This window comes from Betta splendens, chromosome 17 (assembly GCF_900634795.4).
Source record: "Betta splendens chromosome 17, fBetSpl5.4, whole genome shotgun sequence".
In the NCBI taxonomy this organism is placed as follows: domain Eukaryota; kingdom Metazoa; phylum Chordata; class Actinopteri; order Anabantiformes; family Osphronemidae; genus Betta; species Betta splendens.
Window position 1 is genome coordinate 12,144,408 of NC_040897.2, and position 18,700 is coordinate 12,163,107.

General features: G+C 47.7%; 1 protein-coding gene across 2 annotated transcripts in view; it reads left to right on the top strand.

Annotated features, from left to right (window-relative positions):
• Window positions 1-14,835: 14,835 nt before the first annotated feature.
• Window positions 14,836-18,700, top strand: part of LOC114844507 (contactin-associated protein-like 4) — a 49,962-nt gene continuing 46,097 nt past the window's right edge. Inside the window, exon 1 of one of the 2 annotated variants that reach the window (XM_029131945.3) lies at window positions 14,836-15,025. In XM_029131945.3, the coding sequence (XP_028987778.1) occupies window positions 14,941-15,025 (85 nt within the window). In that variant the 5' untranslated portion in view covers window positions 14,836-14,940. The remainder of the gene's footprint in view (window positions 15,026-18,700) is intronic. The other variant, XM_029131944.3, reaches the window with a different exon arrangement.

An 18,700-nucleotide genomic window follows, 5' to 3' on the forward strand; every position in this document is an offset into this window, starting at 1 on the left:
GGAAGTGTTTGCTCTGGGCTTCCCTGTGATTAGCGAGCCAACGAGGAGTCGTGCAATTATGCAATTTGGACGCACACAGGGCATTTGGGCTCCATTCACAATCAGCGCTAATCAGCCCGGGTAGCAGGAACGCTGTGCAGAGGCTGCAGAGGACGGAGGAGGAGCAGCTCAATGCGGAGCATTATTGTAAATACAACACAGCAGCGTTTATGATGATGATGATGATGTTTGGGTGGATTCCTTTGTGCTGAAGAGAAGAGGTCGTCTCTCTCGTGTAGCTGCAGGCGGTCATGTGCTTTAAAGCGTTTCAAGTGTCCAGTCTGGGTCCGATCTCACGTCCTTTCACAGCCACACAATGAGTGCCTTGCCCACGGGCTCATCGGCAGCCATCAAAGTACGAGACGCCTGAGATTTGACCTTGATAAACGTGAAAGGAGCGGGAGCAGACGCGACTCCCCGAGGAGACGCATTCAGCGGCTGAACACACGGCTCCTGTGTCCCGTCTCAGTCCTCAGCCCGAAAGCGGCCCGCGCTTTTATTTCCACACAAACGCCTTCAAGGCCGATGCCTCGCACAAAAACAGCTCGTCATCCCCCCGGCCTTTCTCCGCTTCTCTTCCATTCTGCCCGTGCAGGAGTAGATTACATGAAAGTCGGCTGAGCGTCTCATGTCTTTGCTCCGTTTATTTTCCGCCTCCACTTTGTCTTTTATCTTTCCTGATCTGCGTCTTTCGCCTCCTCTTGTGTCTGAGGCTCTTTGTCCCACACACAGTTGGACCGCGTTGGGCTGCAGTGGATCTAGCAGGGGCAGTTATGAGCAGCTTTCAAACACACAGCGGCAGGTGCTAAAATAAGCAGCATTGAAGGTTTTCAGCAGATCAGCGCCTTCTTCTTCTTCTTCTACTATTTATTGATCACAGCCAGGGTTCATTTTTTCCTCCATTAGACTGGACCAATCGGATCATCCAGCCAAGACCCTGCGTATCTGGAGCGCCTGCTATTTTGGGGATGACCCAGCTGTCCAACTTTGGGTCTCCTCAGTCACTCGGATCTTTACTCCTTCAGATCCCCTTGGATCCGGTGCATCCTCCTGGCTCTCGTGCGCGTCCCACACCTTGACAGGTGCCACTGTAACTGGATAATCAGTGTTATTCGCGTCAGCTGTCGGTGGCTGGTGAGCGTTTTATAGTGTATTTATAGAGTGGAAGGAAACAAGATTCACCAGCAGCTCCTTGTTTTTTCTCTGTGCTTATGAAGTAAATGTCATATTGGTGAAAAATGAAAAGAAAATGTCAAAGATAAATTTATTTTCAGAATAAAACTATTGAAGGTGAAACTAGGTTGAAGTTATGTGGAGCACAGAATTCCCCGCTTTAAAATAGCATAGTGCTTATGCAGCATCTGAGTAATTATTCATTCACTGACACCATAAGTAAACTCCCTCTGGACAGAACCTGCTGACGGACCCTTGCAGGCTCCCCGGCCCGAAGCCCGAACGCTCCCATCCACACAGCAGCTGACTCCAACACAGCCCTTTCCAGCTGACGCGTCTGTATGTTTCACCATGGCAACTGCATCTTTCCAGGCGACGACGGCGATCTGCATATCGTGTGATCAGCCAACGCAAGCGGTGATTAAACTCCATCCTGTCGGCCATCGTCCCACACGCCTTTACGCCGTCTCTTCATTAACGGCGTCAGGAAGCTCGCGTCAAATCTATTCGAAGCCCAGAGATCATTTGTTCTAAACGCATGCGGCGCTAATGTGGTTCGCGGGGATCCAACAGCACAAGGCTGCGTCGGCATTTGCTATCAAACACCACCTGTCTGAGGCTGTTGTTCACAGATTACAGTCATCATTGGCCCAACGCACTTTATGCAGTAATCCTGCTGCCGACGAACGATGACGTTTGAACACGTTCCTCTGTGGAACTCAGTGTGTCTTAAAGCCTCGCTTTGCTCCTTGGCTCTTTGCTGTGGTCGCTTCTGCTCTCGTTCACCTCAAGCGACTGGTGGGAAGTGTTGAGCGTCTGGTTTCGTCCCCCCGTCCCCCAGACAGACCCTCAGACAGACCGACAGCGCTGTGTGGGCTTGAGACGCGGGATAAAGGTCAGGACTGTGATGAAGAATTAATGACTCTCTGCTTGTCTCACAGTGATTTTAGTTTTTATTAATATTGTTTTTTTATGGTTTTTGTTCCTCCCACCGCCTATTTGCTGCAGACTTTTCCGTGATCTAATTAGAGGCGAGTGTTTGTCACAAAGTTTGAAACCTGAAATAAATTTGTGCAGTAGCATTATGTCATCATATACAACGTCCAAATGTATTCCTTCCATTTCATCCTGTCTTTATACCAGACGAATGGTTGTTTACAATAATTAACCATCCGCCTGTGTGTGTGTGTGTGTGTGTGTGTGTGTGTGTGTGTGTGTGTGTGTGTGTGTGTGTGTACAGGTACAGTCAGATCAGTCTGAACCCACTACACCCATGGATTAAACAACAAGCAGCCAGGCGTCGATGCCTCTAACAGTTCTGCCAATACCGCCAGCAGTGACGGTGATTTTACATAAACAGTGTGGGTTGAGGTCTCCCCGCGTTCCCGGCAGATTACTAACAAGGCCCGGACAGACCTCGACTTCAAATCACGCTGGCAGTACTTCACACGTTGCTCCTATGCCTCGTTTACAAGCCTGTTGCCGACCTGTAACACTTCACACCCCTGAAAACCTGAACCGGACGATGAACCTGTAGAAAACAAACCACGCACGATCACTCTGTGTGAACATAATACGATCCGCAGCCGGGACCCACATAAAGCCACCTACTCCACTCAAATCAGGTGACATTTAACAAAGGAGCGTCTACTGTATAACAAAGACAGCTAAGATATGCTGTCACGTGTCCCTTTTAAATTTGCTGTATGTCTAAAGGTCAGGATCCGAAGAAAGCAGCCCATGAACGCTGGACACGACGCGCTTATGATCCTCACTCTCAGAACCAGAAGCTAATAAAGTACAATTAGCCAGCGGAGCCATTAGCCTGCCAGTCAGGCTTTGACGAGGCGAGTCAGCGCGGCCCTCGGCTGTTTTTTTTTTATTCTGCAGGGGCTAATGAGGCTTGTCAGAGCCAAGTGCAGCTCGGCTGACGTGGAAAAGCACACAATTCATTTCATTAAAGCCGTGGTCAGAATTCCCTCGTCTCTTAGCAGATTGCAGGATACAGGCCTTTATTCGTAAGCCGTTTTTTTACAGGCCCTTCACTGATGTTAATTCAGTTCCTAGTCTGGAGTTGAAACTGCATGAATGTGTCTCTTAATATACAGGGACACAAGCTATTTTTAAAACGTCTTTTCTGCCTTCAATGCTTTAACAGCCACGGTAATTAGCCTGCTTTCATATCAGACTTTGGAGGGAGCTGAAATGAAACCATCAAGTTTAACTTCAAGGACGTTTTTGTTTGTTCCGCCTTCGTTCTCGCTCTACAGTAGAAAGACCCCCACTCCACTTCCAGCACAGGTCGGTAAACAGGATGCAGTGACAAACTGAACTTTGAAATGCTGGAAACACATTCACACGGGAGTGGGCATCGCGCACGGGCATGCTGATCGTCAAGCTCTTATTAGCCGCATCGCTATTAGCAGCTACACATCGATGGCAGGCCTGGGCTTGGAGCCCGGTCTGTACAGATCCGCAGCAGAATGACGGATGTGAAGGAACTAAAGCAGGAATTCCTCCATCAAAAGAAGGAGGAGTAAAGCTGCGAGGAGGAACGAAAGGAGATAATGGTTGTGTGTTAGCAGGGCTCAGTGTGGACATTGATGGGAGTCGAGGCGTAGATAATTCTTTCAGGTACAAGACTCCAGGTCACCATGAGCTCGGTGTTTTTTATCTCCCTCGTTAATATTCCAGACGAGATGCTCAGACGGTGTCAAACGGGCAACGATGACAAAGAGCTGGGAGAGGGAAAGTGGCTGGGACCAGTTCGACCCTCATGTTGGGAAGAATGGTTTGACCCCTGTACTCCTGTACTGGCAGGCTTCCACCGACCCGTGTTCGACGACCGCCACGTTCTGTTCACAGTTCACTTTAAAACCCAGCTGAGCTCCACGCAGTTCTCCATCAATCGCTAACAGATAATTTATCTTTTATGCACTTTTCGCTGCACAGACACAGATTTGTGAGCTTCTGCTGACAAGTGGCGTTTTATAAGTAGATTAACTAGATTTCCCCCGACGGCATCTTAGTGTGAAACGACTGGCAGCTTCCAAAGGAGATTTCTCTATGCTGCTTCTGAATGGAAATCCAGTGTGGTTTCTGTGCAAGCTGGAAGACGTAACAAAGGACCAGTTATTTTGCTATTTTGTTAGATATACTGTAAAAAACACCACGCTGCCAAATATTTGCCAGACAAACAAAATCCCCATTGTTGCCTCCTCCTGCAGTTAAACCGCTCTCTTCTTCAAGCAAATCCCCACGTACGACGGCTTCATTCCGTGTTTTAGGGTGATGTTCTGTGTTATGAGCCAATATACAGTAAAGCCAGCTTTACGGCACAACACAAAACAGGACAAGGTGAATTTTCTTTGCAACAATATTGAGCTAAATCTGGGTTTTGTCAATTTTGCACACTATGTTTTAATATATTTTCACATCACATTTTATGTCTTTGAGTTAACATTAGTCCCGCCTCCTACGCCAGAACAAGGACAGACAATTGACACTGAACGCATACGAAGCTAAATTGAACAGGAACAATTTTTACCAGTTGAGGTGTGGGAGAAAACCAGTCTGTTATTTGGGTAAACTGGCCCCTTATTAACTTTAATGACTGCTCCCAAGACGGCGGAGTTCAAAGGGGCCAGACACTAAACGAGTTCTTAATTACGCTGCATTCATTTAATCACAATTAAGATTCTGAGCTGTTGAATGTCAACATAACGGTGTCAGGTTTCATTTTGATATTTATTCATTACAAAACAGCAGGAAAAAAAACAAACAGATGATGTAGTGGAAGATTTTCCTCGCTCACTCGTCGGGTTGGGGCTTTAATTAATTCTGTCATGGCAAAAATGGAATATTAGGCAGCTAATTAGTCTTGGAAGAACATAAATGGGTGCGACTGTGAATAAATGACCCGCTGGATTTTCGGCTGCTATTTGACACCTTTGAGGATTGTTTTGCCCGTTTCACCTCGAGACGGGGAGCGACGAGGGACGGATTAGAAGGACGGGAGGTATAAAAACAGATACAGCATCGCTACATTATTTACTCTCCTGGTCCTGAATCTGAAATAATCTATTAACCCCAACCTGCAGCCGGCGAGCCGTTAACAACTGCGCTCTGATTCAGTGGAGTCATTAACGCCTGCCCTAATGACTCCACGCTCGGCGGTCGGGCTCCTGTAGACTATTCAAACACTCCATCGGCTAAACAAGCAAGTCTGCGGCTACTGAAACCCATTAGAGCCCAACATTCAGAGAAAGAAGCGCGTTTCAAATATTGCTGTGCAAACACTGAGCAGCTGAATCACCAGATGATCGGTGACATTTAGTGGAGACGCCGCCGAGCAGCCGGCCCATAGGATGCTGACTGCTGATGAGTGCTTGAACGCTTCAGGAGGGCGTTTATGGGATCGAGGCACTCGGCTGATTGTGTTGGCGCTAAATGAAGACGGGATCATAGACACGGCAGCAGCAAGTTTTAATCATGATGCCAATATTGTGACGTTCCCATCTGATAACACTACGTGCAAATGCACTATTAGTAGCATCTAGGAACCGATATTAACTACTTTATATCTAAAACCATTTGCTTTCTTCTTCTGCAGAGAGCTTTTCTAATGGCAGCTGCTAAGAAAAAGCCTGACCTGCCGTGAAACCGGGGTCAGAGCTTTTACACGGTGTGTTTTCCGCTGAAGACACCTGAAAAACGCATCAGCCGTGGCTGCGCCGGCGTCGGAGCCCCCCCCCCCCCCCCGCTCCTCTCCGTCTCGGCGGGCAGTAATGGATGTTTACATGGACGATGTAGTTTGCTCAGATCAGCCCAGCTGCTGTCAGCAGGAGATCGGCGGAGGGGGAAACAAGTGTGCGCTGTGACAGGATGGAGCAAAATGACACTGACAGGAGGGAAGACAGAGGCAAAAGAGGCAGAGAGAGAGAGAGAGATGGACGTCTGACGAGAGGCAGGTACGAGGACGGACAGACGGAGGGAGACGGACAAGAGGCCGGCGGAAGCAGCGAGAGGCAGAGAGAAACAGGCAGAGCAGGATGTCGCAATCTAGAGACTTAATCGAAATGGAGACGATGGCCCGAGGCAGCGCTAAATGCAATAAGAGTTAGTGACGAGCAGAAAATGATGAGAGTCAGGTTATTAGAAATGAATTATTGTCCAAATGTACATGTGGGCAATTTCCTTTTATAGATTGGAGCAGTGCGGCTGTATTTTATACTCCAGGAATGCAATAATAAGGCGGCCACTTACACTTCAGCCCTTTTCTATAGTGAAGCTATGAAGAAACACCCCTGGAACCGACGCAGTGCTAAAACAAGTCAATTGTTCGCGTCGCAGATATTAAGAATAGGTCTTTAAAAACGTCAGCAGCCTGTGGACCCGGTGCTCACGTCTGCTCCTCCCGTGTTTAACAGCTGTAAGTCACAGCGGCTGCTGCTGCAGCGGCAGTCTGTCGCTCCCGCTGTGAAACGCAGCCTCTGTCATCACGTCTCACCCGGTTACAGGCGCCCGGTCGAACCCGCGGCGCTAATGTCACGCTCCGCGACGCTGCAGCCGCCGCACAACCACATAAACACACGCCGCTCATCAGTCAGTGGCGACGCAGGCAGGCCACACGCACACTATTAACCCAAAGTGCTAAGGAAGTGCCTCGGTGCCGAGGTCGGTGTGTTAGTGTGTGTGAAGGGAACAGTAAACAGCCAATCCACTCCAGGATTTGATTTGCCCCGTTTTATATGGACACGGCGTCCTCTCATAACGCAGGCACTTCCCAGATATGTGCCGCAACCTTGTGAACGCACAAAAGGACATGAATGTCATTTAATGGGACATCATCCTGCCACTTTCCCCGGCCTGTGTTTTTCCACCTTAACAGATGAAGGCTACTACTTTCCGAGCGGCTGTGATGCGACGCTTCAGGTTTTCTTTAGCACCACATCTACACAATCAGCATTCAACTTCAAAAGGTTTCATTTAAAAGAGCCTCGTGCCTTGAGCACCTGACTGGGTGATGCTGTTCCTGCACCTTTGCAGATAATTTCATCATACAGCAAATGGAATCATCCTGGAAAGTAGAAGGTGGGTGTTGTTCCTAAACGTGAAGGTTTTACTGTCATTACGAACCTTGCGAAGGTTGAAAAAGGGCCAGCGATCTTTTTAATTGTGTCTGAATAGCACCAGGCTGCTTCGACCTCTCCATCATTCGCTCACAACTCTAGCTCTGTGCCTCGGTTTCTTGTATCGCTCAGTAGTTTTCATTTAGCTTCATTCCAAATCCAGGGACGGCAACTCGTCTGGAGGAATCGATGCTCCGCTCAGCAAAGCTCTGCTGACACACGGATGCTCAGCGCCTTCCTGACACACATACTGCACGCTGCCCCCCCCCCACACACACACAGACAAACGACTGCACGTATGACGAGCTGGCATCCATCACAGCCAGTCCGGTCGCGTGTGGGCGCCTGCCTCTCCGTCGGCAAGTTTATTTGCAACACTGCCCTGTACCGTATGTGTCAAATAATGATACGGTTTTGTCAGGAAGTAAAATCCCATTGAAATGAGTCCCTCCAGCATAATTACACCACCTCTGGGCTCGGGGCCGACCGGCCGTCCGTCTCCGGGAGCATCCAGCCTGCCGCCTGTCTGCAGCCGTGTCAGCCAGACGGCATCATGGGTAATGGTGCTATTTTGGATGAAGCTCCTCCACCTCTGTACGCCGCTGCTCAGTTCCAGAGAGAGTGGAGGGAAGAACGGGCTGGAACGAGCCACAAACGTCACGTCCCACAGCAAAAACCACGAATCCAAGCAAATCCGTGTCGGACGATGTTAGAAGTCGTCTCATCGCTTTCTCCCTTTGTGCGACAGGTCCAAGACAAGAGGCGAGATTCAGGGTGGTAATTATGATCCGCTTGATTAATTTCCACAGCATAGTTGAGCTGATGTACTCTAATAATGGATGATTTGGGCTCTGATGAATTTCCTCTCAACAACACTTTTAATGAAGGAGGTGAATAGAAATGCTATTTTCAGATTTAATGGAAACCTATTTCCCTCTTTTGCTCAAATGAGGTCATTATAAGCTCCAACTAGCGAGGCTCAGGTAGAATCAGAGTCTACTCCACTTAGCGGTGCCCACCAATATTAACCGTATCACTTAGTGCACGTACTGTAGGTATAGAAATAGCTTTGCTTTAAGTCGGTGTGAAGCTTCAGACGTCTTCACCATCAGGGAGCTGCTGTGAAGAACTACAGAGAGGAGAACAAAGAGCTGCTGCAGCAGCCGGTCCGGCCCTCAGAGCTCTGATCGCAGCATCACCCAGTCAGCCTGGCATCGCATGTAGAGACAGAACACGCAGATGCTGCACGGTCCACGTGCTTCGGAATGGGGTTCATTGGAGCAAGTGTGTGTTGAGTTGTAGCGGGACGTTTTACTCCACTACATGTCGACGATCGGCGCTTACAGTGGGTGCTGCTGTTGTTTGCTGTGTAATCACTGTTGATTCCTGGCAGAGGAGAGTCACAGCTGTGTGAAGCTTCCAGGAGGTCGCTATCAGTATAATCAGCTTCACTCGTGAAAGCAGTGGATTTCTTTATGTCTTTCTATTCTTTATTCATCCTGACAAACAATAACACTGGCACATAAATACTAATAATAATAATGATGATGATAGGGAACTCATTGAGAGCTACTTATGGACTGTGAAGATGCACACATGCGCTCAGGTGTGGATGGGTGTGTTGTTTAACTGCTACCTGACAGACGGAGTGAAATGCCCACAGGCTGCAGCCGTTTCCTCCGAGGAGCGCTTCCTGTCTCTGCAGGGTGGACGTCTGCTCCTTTTGTGATCTTGGAGAAGAGAGAAATTGAGTTGTGTTGAGCTAAAGGACGCTAAAGAACACTGTGTCTGTTTTTAATGACTCACGGCTTTCATTTGTGTTTCCGAACCACAAACAGATGCTCCCAGTGCAGAGCACGACAACGAAACGATGCTTCTGATGGAAAAGAACATTACTGCTCCAAACGTTGCCTATAAATGTCACAGGCTTATTGAGCCATGCATTTTTATTTATTATTTTGCCAAGTAAATATCAGAGAAGTTATTGCATCAATACCCTTGTGATGGTGACAAACAACAGTTTTATTAGTTGCATCAATATAAATAAACTGGCTAGTTTTTAAAGCAGAAGGTCGTCCTTCAGGGATCTGGATCAGACCTTTCGGGGCTTTTAAAATCTAATGACAACGTGACATGTAAAAGCACTAAACACACCTGCTACAGTAAGTCTCTATTTTTACAGATTTACAAACTTCCATGTCTGTAAAGAAACTTTGCAGAATCTATAAAATATGATTAACTTACAGTAACAAGCTGTTTCTTTGCTAGTTACCTGACGCTGTGCTCTGCGCTGTGCTGTCTACTGGGATCTGAAATGCAAGCACCAGAACACTGACTCCAATCATGAAGTCTAGTACCTAAAAGCAGCAGAGTGTTTGTTCAATCATATCAAGACACTGAAGCTAATCATATGTTGTGAAGGGCATGGAAGTGCTGCAAATCACAGTCAGTCCTCAAGCACCGGGTTTTATTTTGAGAGTTAATCAAGCCTGGCACATGCTGCCATTCACACCCAGAGGTTTTATATTTGTAATATATGACCAGCAACACATGCTCTCCTCTTGTTCTTGAAACCTGATCTATTAGACCGTGGTGGTCATCTGTCAAAAATTCATTTGGAAGTGCTCCATTTTACACTGTGAACATGCTAAATATGATGGGTTTTTGGAGTGTGCCTGCAATCATGTCCAGTAGGCACCAACCAGGCTCTCCATCTGAACCTGAGCCTCCTCCAAATGCTGGGAGACATGAGGCTACATGAGGATGCTGCCTCATTTGAACTTAGCTACAATACGAGCTCCACCTTATAAAATTAGACAACAAAGGATACAACTGAGCATAAAAACAGTATCATAAGCATGTTTTGACTGATTGTATTTACTCTTGAGCATCATTATTAGGTCTATTATTCCTTAGTCTCTAAGAAATCAGCTATGACCTCTTTAAATATCCCTCAGGCGGTTTGAGCAGCTTGATGGTGTCAGTGTGTTTCCATTATGTGTCATAGAACAAAATAAATGAGGCTATTTGTCCGAGCATTAGTTACAAACCCAGCTAGACTTTGCCCTATGTCCACTTTAGCATAACCTACGTCGCCGTTGGACAGAATCGACTACCGGCATTACACACAGTGCAACTTTACTGCCAACGGGAGACTCGGCTGCTCTGTGGCGTCTAATGGAAGCGTTAGCTGCAAGCAGTCGTGAGCTTTCATAAATCCATTAGTACTTTCAAGACCTGCCATCGCTTGGAGTTGAACATTTTGTTCCCAGTAGCAGCTGGAACTAGCACAAGACGTTACAACCCCACAGACAGAGCCTGGCCCTGAAAAACCTTAAATTAGGTTTTAAACGCTTAATTGATTGAGTGAGTGTCACAAATCCAGCAAACACACAGATTTATCTGAACCTTGGACCAATAACACAAAAATAAAAAGAATATTGCTTTTTCCCTAGAACACTAATAATTTTCTTTTATGCTGCATGACACTAAAATAATGAACATTCATTCATCCAGCGGTTTCATAACAAGCACAGCAGTTTGCATGAACCTCTTTTTACTGTTTTGTTCTTCAACAATTACTCAAAAACATTGATCGCGGTCTCTTCTTTCAACACTCATTTAACTCCGGGTGTCACATTTGTCCATGCACTGACACAAATGACACTTCAGAAAAGTGAACAGTCCATTTAACGCCCGATTACACACAATCACTTCCATAACAGTTCTGCATGATCTCAGACTGTTCTGACGCACCATCAGTATTTCCCATGAGCCCTTGTGGCAGGTCCATCTCTGTCAAACGTGGCCATGGGTAATTAAATGTAGTACATATAAAATTTCAAAGGAAATTTAATATTTTTTTATATTTTTCCCAAACTACTTGAGAGCAATAGCTTCATTTCTTCACATGGCCCAGTTGCATTCACAGCAGAGACAGGGGCAGCCCTCGGTGCCTTCCATGCATGAGTGTGCGGAACACAGAAGACTTGACTGCTCTCTGAATCCCTTCTCTTTCCCTTGTCTTTCCCGGCTCCGGGCAGCTTGAACTCTGCTCCGCTCTCAAACAAACTGCGCGTCTTTTCTGTTTCAGCCAACTGGCCAGCTGGTTGGGCAGCAGGCCTCCAACAGGCTGCAGCTGCTGACGTGAATATAAATCAGTCAGAGTGCACCGGTCACCAGCTCTTTCCATCTGGTTTCCAACAGAATTACGAGTGTGGACAAAAAAGACACAGCAGCGGCTCGGAAACAACTTCCACCTTTTAGCAGCCAACTGCCTGCACGTCAGAGCCAGGCCGGACGCTGCCCGAGCCACCGATCATTACAAACCACAGCCAAACGTCATCTGCTTCATTTAGTCGGCGACCAGGATCCACTCCAACCTGAGAATCCTTCAAACACAACAGCCAGAGCTTCTCTGCCAGTTACAGCCGTCTGTATGTCAAAAATGGTGTTAAATATTTTGGACTCTAATTTCATAATTAACTGAAACACTATTGAATTTCACCTTCTTTAACCAAACTGCAGTTTGTCAGAACTGAGAAACGTGAAGCTACATTAGATTTTAGAGACCAACTCATAACTGATTTCATTACTTTAGCCCAAAAATGAAATATGAGCATAGATCTGGGAATTATAGGTAATATATGATCCTGACGACAGTTTTAGTCACTGGGGATGAATTCAAACTGACTGAAATGGCCCATCTGAGGATGAAGGCTTGTCTGAATAAGTCATCACAGTAGCAGGTCGAAATCATGGCATGATTTTACACAGACACGCGTCCAGCTGTGAACAAATCCAGGAATTTAATCAAAATGATCCCTGCATTCAACATAGGTAACGCCGGTTGCAAACATCTTTGAAGCACCTTGATGTTGCCAATGGAAACGGACGTCAGGTTGCTCCGGCTGGCTCCAGACCGGAGACTTCCCATGTGAAGGCACAGCTCAGTCGGCGGAGCTCAGGAGTTAAAGGACGGCTCTCTTTGAAATGAAACAAATTGCTTTTCCCCATGTTCCCATTGTGTCGCAGTTTGACTCAAGTCTGCCATCGTGATTTTATCGAAGCTTTGAGACGCCACAACAGCCGGCCTTTTCTTAACATAATAGCAATGCTTTACTTTCCTGAAAAGGGGAAAAAAAAGCTGGGAAATGATTTTTTCCCAAACAATAAATGTGACTTGGCGGCATCACAGCCACGTGATGTCATCGTGGGATTCCTTAAAGAAGCTTTATTTGAGAGGAACCCTTCATCCCCTCTGCGTTGTTTAGCTCAGGTTCACGCGGTATTCAAATCGCTCCCCTGTCTGACTGGAACATTAAACAGCCACTTGGTTTCCCTGTGACCTCGTCCACGGGCCAATGAGGTGTGCGACACTCACGTTCATTGGATGTGTGTGTGTCAGTGCGGGGTTTGATCCTTTGTTTCTCACAGACTCCGGCTTCACTGTTATCTGATTCCCCCGCTCTATTTGCTCCCAACAGGATTTTTCATTATCAGATTCCCCCGCTCGCTCTCCTCGCCTTCTGTTTCAGGGCATTTTCTTTTAGCAGACAAAACCAGCTGAATGCAACCGAGAGCTCCCCTCCCATGTGGGTTCACAGTTACCCATCTTGTCCACTGAAGAGGTTTGTATGTGAGCTGTTTTATTCAGCGTGCTCATGGCCAGCTACGTGAGCTGCCTGAACAATGAAGTGCATTTTAAATGCCATTTTTTTCCCTGCTGCGTCCACTTTTCCATTCAGAGCTGGCTGCAACAGTACGGTTTTTCATTTAGCGCGAAACATGGATTTACCACTGAGTTTCGAACGTGAACGCCGAAGAAAGATTTTAGATGAAGTCGTACAAGTTTGTAGAACAGGCTGCAGCAATGTAAAATGCAGGATCATCGAAAAGCTATATTTTATGCAACAGAACTCCTGCAGCTGCCTGTATGAGGCTCGCGAGGAGTTCAAATCACTAAATTACTACAAACCCTGCAGAAGGCTTTGAAACACCACAGTAGTAGTCTACTACAACTTTTGGTTTGCAGGAATTGTTGAGTGTAGAAGAGTCTGAGCCAGAACCCTAAGAAAACCTATTTTATATGGATGGATTGAAAATTCATCATACAAAATGGGACGCTGGTTTGTGTTCTGTCAACACTTTTATAAATTTATGCTTTACATTCCAGCGTATGGAGAAAATCTCTTTTGGGGCCACAGTGGGATTGTCTGCTACAACCCTGCAAAAGGCCATTAAGGAAAAAAAAACACAGAACTAGCGGCTGAGCGGCTGAGTGGCAGCGCCGTATCAATCTCTCCTAATGCCCCCTATGGCCGGAGAGTGGAAAACATCCCCTGGTAGTTAATAGTTGATGAGAACCACGCTTTGCACAGTCGAACCAATTTCCCCACAAGAGACGCGTCGCACAGTCAAATTCCAACAAGCGACAAAAAGGGTGAGATTTATAGATGCTCAAGAGAAAAGGCTCCGCGGCTTTGGCCCAGCACCTGAACATCAACAACATGATCCTGCCATCGCAGAAGCAGAGAGCAGATAGTCAGTCGTCAGCCCTTTAAACTAAACAACCAAGGCCTCCCTGCTTCCTCGTGCTAGCAGCTAGGCTAACATCAGTTCCCAGTTTGGTGCCAAATCCACCAAAGGTCTTCCATCTTGAAGCCTCAGTGACATCATAAACCGCACAAGACATGTGAACTTCATTGGTCCAGTACTTACCCGTTAACCTGCAGTCTACTTACTCATGCATTTGCTGGATGGCAGCCATTTTTTTCACACCTGTTTTAAGCTCCGCCTTTTAATAATTACCATTGATCGTGTCTAGAGGTGGACGCTGGGTGGAGTGGGCCCAGAGGCGGGAGGTTCTGTACGGCCATCAGGAGCCGGATGAGGCCTTATGACTTATGACCGCTGTGCTCCGCGCCACTGGTGTAAGTGGAAAACAGTACACATTTGTATTCCTCCGTGTCGCGGTGCATGATATAAATGTCATAAACACGCCCACTCAATCAGCTGACAGCTGCCAGAACTGCTCCACATTGCTCCCACTGAGATCCACTGTGTTGGTGCAACATTATACAGTACTCTCGCTGTGTTGTATGTCACATTCTGATTAATCAGGCACCTGTGTGCGAACAATAACATGTGATGGTGTAATAACAGAACGTGAATGTCTTATGTTCTAAATGATAAAGTACCATAAGGAACAGCCGTGCTTTGGTTTTACTTTTATGACTGTTTCTGCACGTTTTGTTCAGAACCTCTAACATTTGCTGACTTAAAAATACGTGGAAACAAAGCCTTTACTTAATTAAGTGCGTGTGAGAGCGTCGGCGCGCATTTAAATCATCTCACGCTGATTTGCGCCACAGAGAGATGCTAAATGACCGGCAACCGACTGCACCGCACACTCCAGTGACCCCCCACGCACCCCCCCCCCCCCCTCTCTCTCTCTCTCTCCCTCTCTCTCTCCCTCTCCTTCTTTTCTGCCTTCAGTCAGTTTTGAGGAAATCTCCCTTGGAGCTGGAGAGGAGAGGTTACCGCGTCCCTCCTCCAGCTATAGCCGGGTTTCCCTAAAACCTTCAGCCGCTTAATCATGGACCTGGGGACTAGAGGAGTCGCTTGGATTATCGCCCAGGTCGCCCTGCTTGTCTCCAGCTCGGGCGGGATCACCGGAGAAGGTGAGCAGCCCGCGCGCTTCCCCGCTCTCCCGGAGGAGGCGACGCGACTCCGGGCAGCGCAGACCCGGAGAGGAGGCTTTAAAACGGGCTTCGGCGCTCGTCGTGGTGATGTGAGAACGGGGCTTTTGTTTGCTGAATGCAGCGATAGTATTCGCACTTGTCTTATAAAGACTGGTCCGTTTCTTCGCGCGGAGGAGCTTTACTGGATGCGGCGCGTAACGGCTGCGCTTTGGCGCTCGGTTGAACACGAGGCACAAGTTGCAAAATTGGCTTTGTTGTTCAACTATTTTCATGTATTAAACAACTTTAAAGTGCTTGTCGACTCATAGGTTTAACGGATACTGGAGCTTGTTCTAATACACGTAGAAGACTAATTATCCCCGTTGCGCGTGCGTAAAACACCGTTACGGCTTCGTTTTCTGTTGAGTGGGCGCGACTGTGACCGCGGAGACGTGTCTGTTCACCAGCACGAGGAGGCGACGGGGAGGAAAGTTCTCAAAGCCTCCGCTTTTACGCGTCGTTCCTCCTAATATATTTTACGCGTCTCCGTTCCCGTTTTCCCCCAGCCCTTCAGTTCTCCGGGACCGTGAATGCGCCACGCGCGCTGTGATCGCTGAGCTCTGAGCGTTGTGCTGCGGTTTAATTGACAGGCACTTGGCTCCAGGACTTTTCTGAGAGCTTTTTCTAGGAGGATGCGGCTCTTTGATGGGTTCTACCATCAGAACCCGAATGCCTCTGCGTTCACGCGTTGCGTTTACGCGCTCTCCTCCCGCTGCGTTCCTCCTCTGTCCTGCTGTTTCTGACTCAGATCTGCCGCTCAGCCTTCATCCTCTCCTCAGCAACTTGTCTCTCCGCTCGGCGCCTCCTCCTCCCGCTCTTGCTGTTTCCTTCCACTCTCCGTCTCCCGTCTTTCAGGCTGTCTGCCCTCCTGCTGTACTCACTGTACCTAAATCAGAAAGCGGCCGCTGTGTCGCACACTCATCATCCCCATTCTCTCTCCTCAGCCTCTCGCTCCAGCTCCTTTTTGAACAGAAGCCCAGTTCCTCGCTGTCCCGTTGTCTCTCTTGCTGTTTCTTTAAATGCTGGTGATATTTTTCGCCCCGGGTTCATTTCTGTCTAGTTAGAAGCCACCCACACCTCGCTCGGCACCACTGTCCATCGCCGTTTAGCTGCAAACACGCATTAGCGGTCAGTGGCAGGCTGATGGCTTGTTAGTGAGAGGAGTGAAGTACTGGGGTTTATGTGGTGGGATTCAGACGAGTCAGCGCGTTAAACGGCTCCCTGCGGGCCCCTGAAGCCCCTGTGTGTTTACATTCTTATATTAACAACATGATGGAGTCTTCAAGTGGTTTAATGGAGTTACGGGACGGAGCGTAACATCCTGAGAGGACTAAAATAATGTGTCAATGTGACGCAGACAGATCAGTTATTTCATTTAGAGTTCTGTTTCAATCCTCCTTTTCATCCATGACAGCAGCAAACCTGCTGGACTGCAAGGATCAAGAGGAACGTCATGCTTGTTTTGTCACGGGTTGTTGTCGGGTGTGACGTTTTTTGTGTTGAACCGCGATGCCCTGAATACAGCGCGTGGCTGTCACGCGTCATGCACCTGTTTGAACCGCACGCCGGCGCCGTGGCCCGCGAGGCGGAACGGACCTCGCTGCACCGGAGACGCAACGACGTCCCGTTCCCACGCAGGAAAACATGAGGGCGTTTGTGAAGGAAGAGAAAGCAGAAAGAAAAGAAAAATTAAGTCTGGTTTTGTTAATGGCTTCAAAGTATCTGTGCACAAACTATATTTGCTGAGGTCTGAATTAATGAACTGACTGTGTTTGGCTAAAAAGTACATTTGTGGCTTAAATGCAAGACAAAGCAGAAAACACAATGTTTTTCAGACCTTCACTGAATAACATTAATATTAATAGTATAAATTCTGCTCCCAGTCCACACAGACACTGGTGAATAGTCCAATGTGTCTTCTTTCACTGAATTGTTTGCCTCTAATTGTGCCGGCACAAAGTTTGGATCTCTTGTGGGTCGTTCACTTGCTCCAAGTTTGCTTTAACATCATAGAAGTAAAACACTGCGGTGAATGTGTTTCTACATAAATTAGGGTTTTATTTAATCACATTTCTTGTATTGTTAGACTTTTCACTGCATTTAAAAGTGCCATAGTTCTGCATCTGGACAAGACCGGACCTACAGTATTACACTATTTCTAGCGATGAATCGGACATTTTAGCTCAAACCTTTTGCCAAAGTTGTGCTTTTATGCGTCAGTCATTTCTCTACAAAGTACGGCCCTCGTTTGTCCCATCAGGAGCGAGACAGGACGAGTTCAGCACGGGTCGACACAGAACGGCGAGGGACAGATGATGAATAAGCATCACGGCAGATGCCACGAGGCAGGTTAAACATGTGAGGAATGAGACAGAGGTCTGCTCAGACGGTCGATGGAGGAGGCCGACGGACAGACGGCGCCGGTCCACGATCGCTCTGCATTAGAACTGACAAAGAGCGGAGAAACGCTCGCCCGCGGCAGAATCAGGCCTCAAAACAAGCTAGAGAAAAGGATGTGCAGCTCCCTCCCACCAGGAAGTTGTCCTTCAAGCGTTTACTCCTCCGAGAGCTGACCTGTTGTTCATCATTCCCACATAATGGTCTGACTTGGCTCCACATGTCATTTGTTTCAGTGTTGTGCCGGGGCCGGGGGCAAGGTCTGGATAAACTGTTTATCAGAGCAGCTGAAGGAGCTCAAATGCGTCCCGTTAGCTTTGATATTTAGCTTTCCTCCCCGACGACGGAACAAGCGCCGCGCTCGCGTCACCCGTGGCCAAATCCGGGCCTGCGCTCAGAACCCTGCGTCGGCCCGTTGGTGTGTGGACTGTTCCTTTCATGCCATTATGTCGGGTCTTGGGGTTAATTGCTCGCGCTAATAGGTGCTAATTGTCTGTATTTGTGGATACAGACAAGGCTGATGCTGCAGAGAGATAGGCTCGAGTTTGATTGTTATACTAGTTTTAATATTTTTTTAAACTTAGAGGCCGTAGCGAATGAGAACAGTCCTCTTAGTCCTCATCTCCTGTTACTTGTTGTCAGCAACACAGTCCAATTATGATCAATACGAGGAGCCCACAAACGCTGGATTGCGTCTGTAGCGGCGCTGAGGAATGGGTTTCCCTGCGTTGGGTCAGTAATCATCATCCACCGACGGAGGCTAAACGCTCGCGCTCACTTTCCCCGCGTCGTCCTCAGGTATGCGCCTCGCCGCTGCTCCTCCCCTCCTCCCTCTCTCAGCCTCATCAGTCTTTCTTGAGGTTTTTATCTCCTCCCTGAGCTGATTTAGAGCCACTGGAGTGCACGCTATAATCATAGCCTAATGACAGATAATCTCAAGAACACTAAATGACTTTAATCCCATTTTAATGACAGATAATTCCACCGCTCTCCTGCTACGTGCCTGTTGTGCTGATTTGCATTTTTGTCCTCGTTCCCGTGTTTAAATGGCGGCGGCTGCTGATCTCTCCGATTCTCCTGAATCGGCTGCAGGGAGAGAAAGTTTTAAACCTAAAGCCTCAAGTAGTCGCTTTGCTCCGGCGTGCGGAGAATAAGAAAGACGTCCCGTCCTGCCTCAAAGTCACTGCATCTCCAACTTTCAGAGTCACACATGTGAAA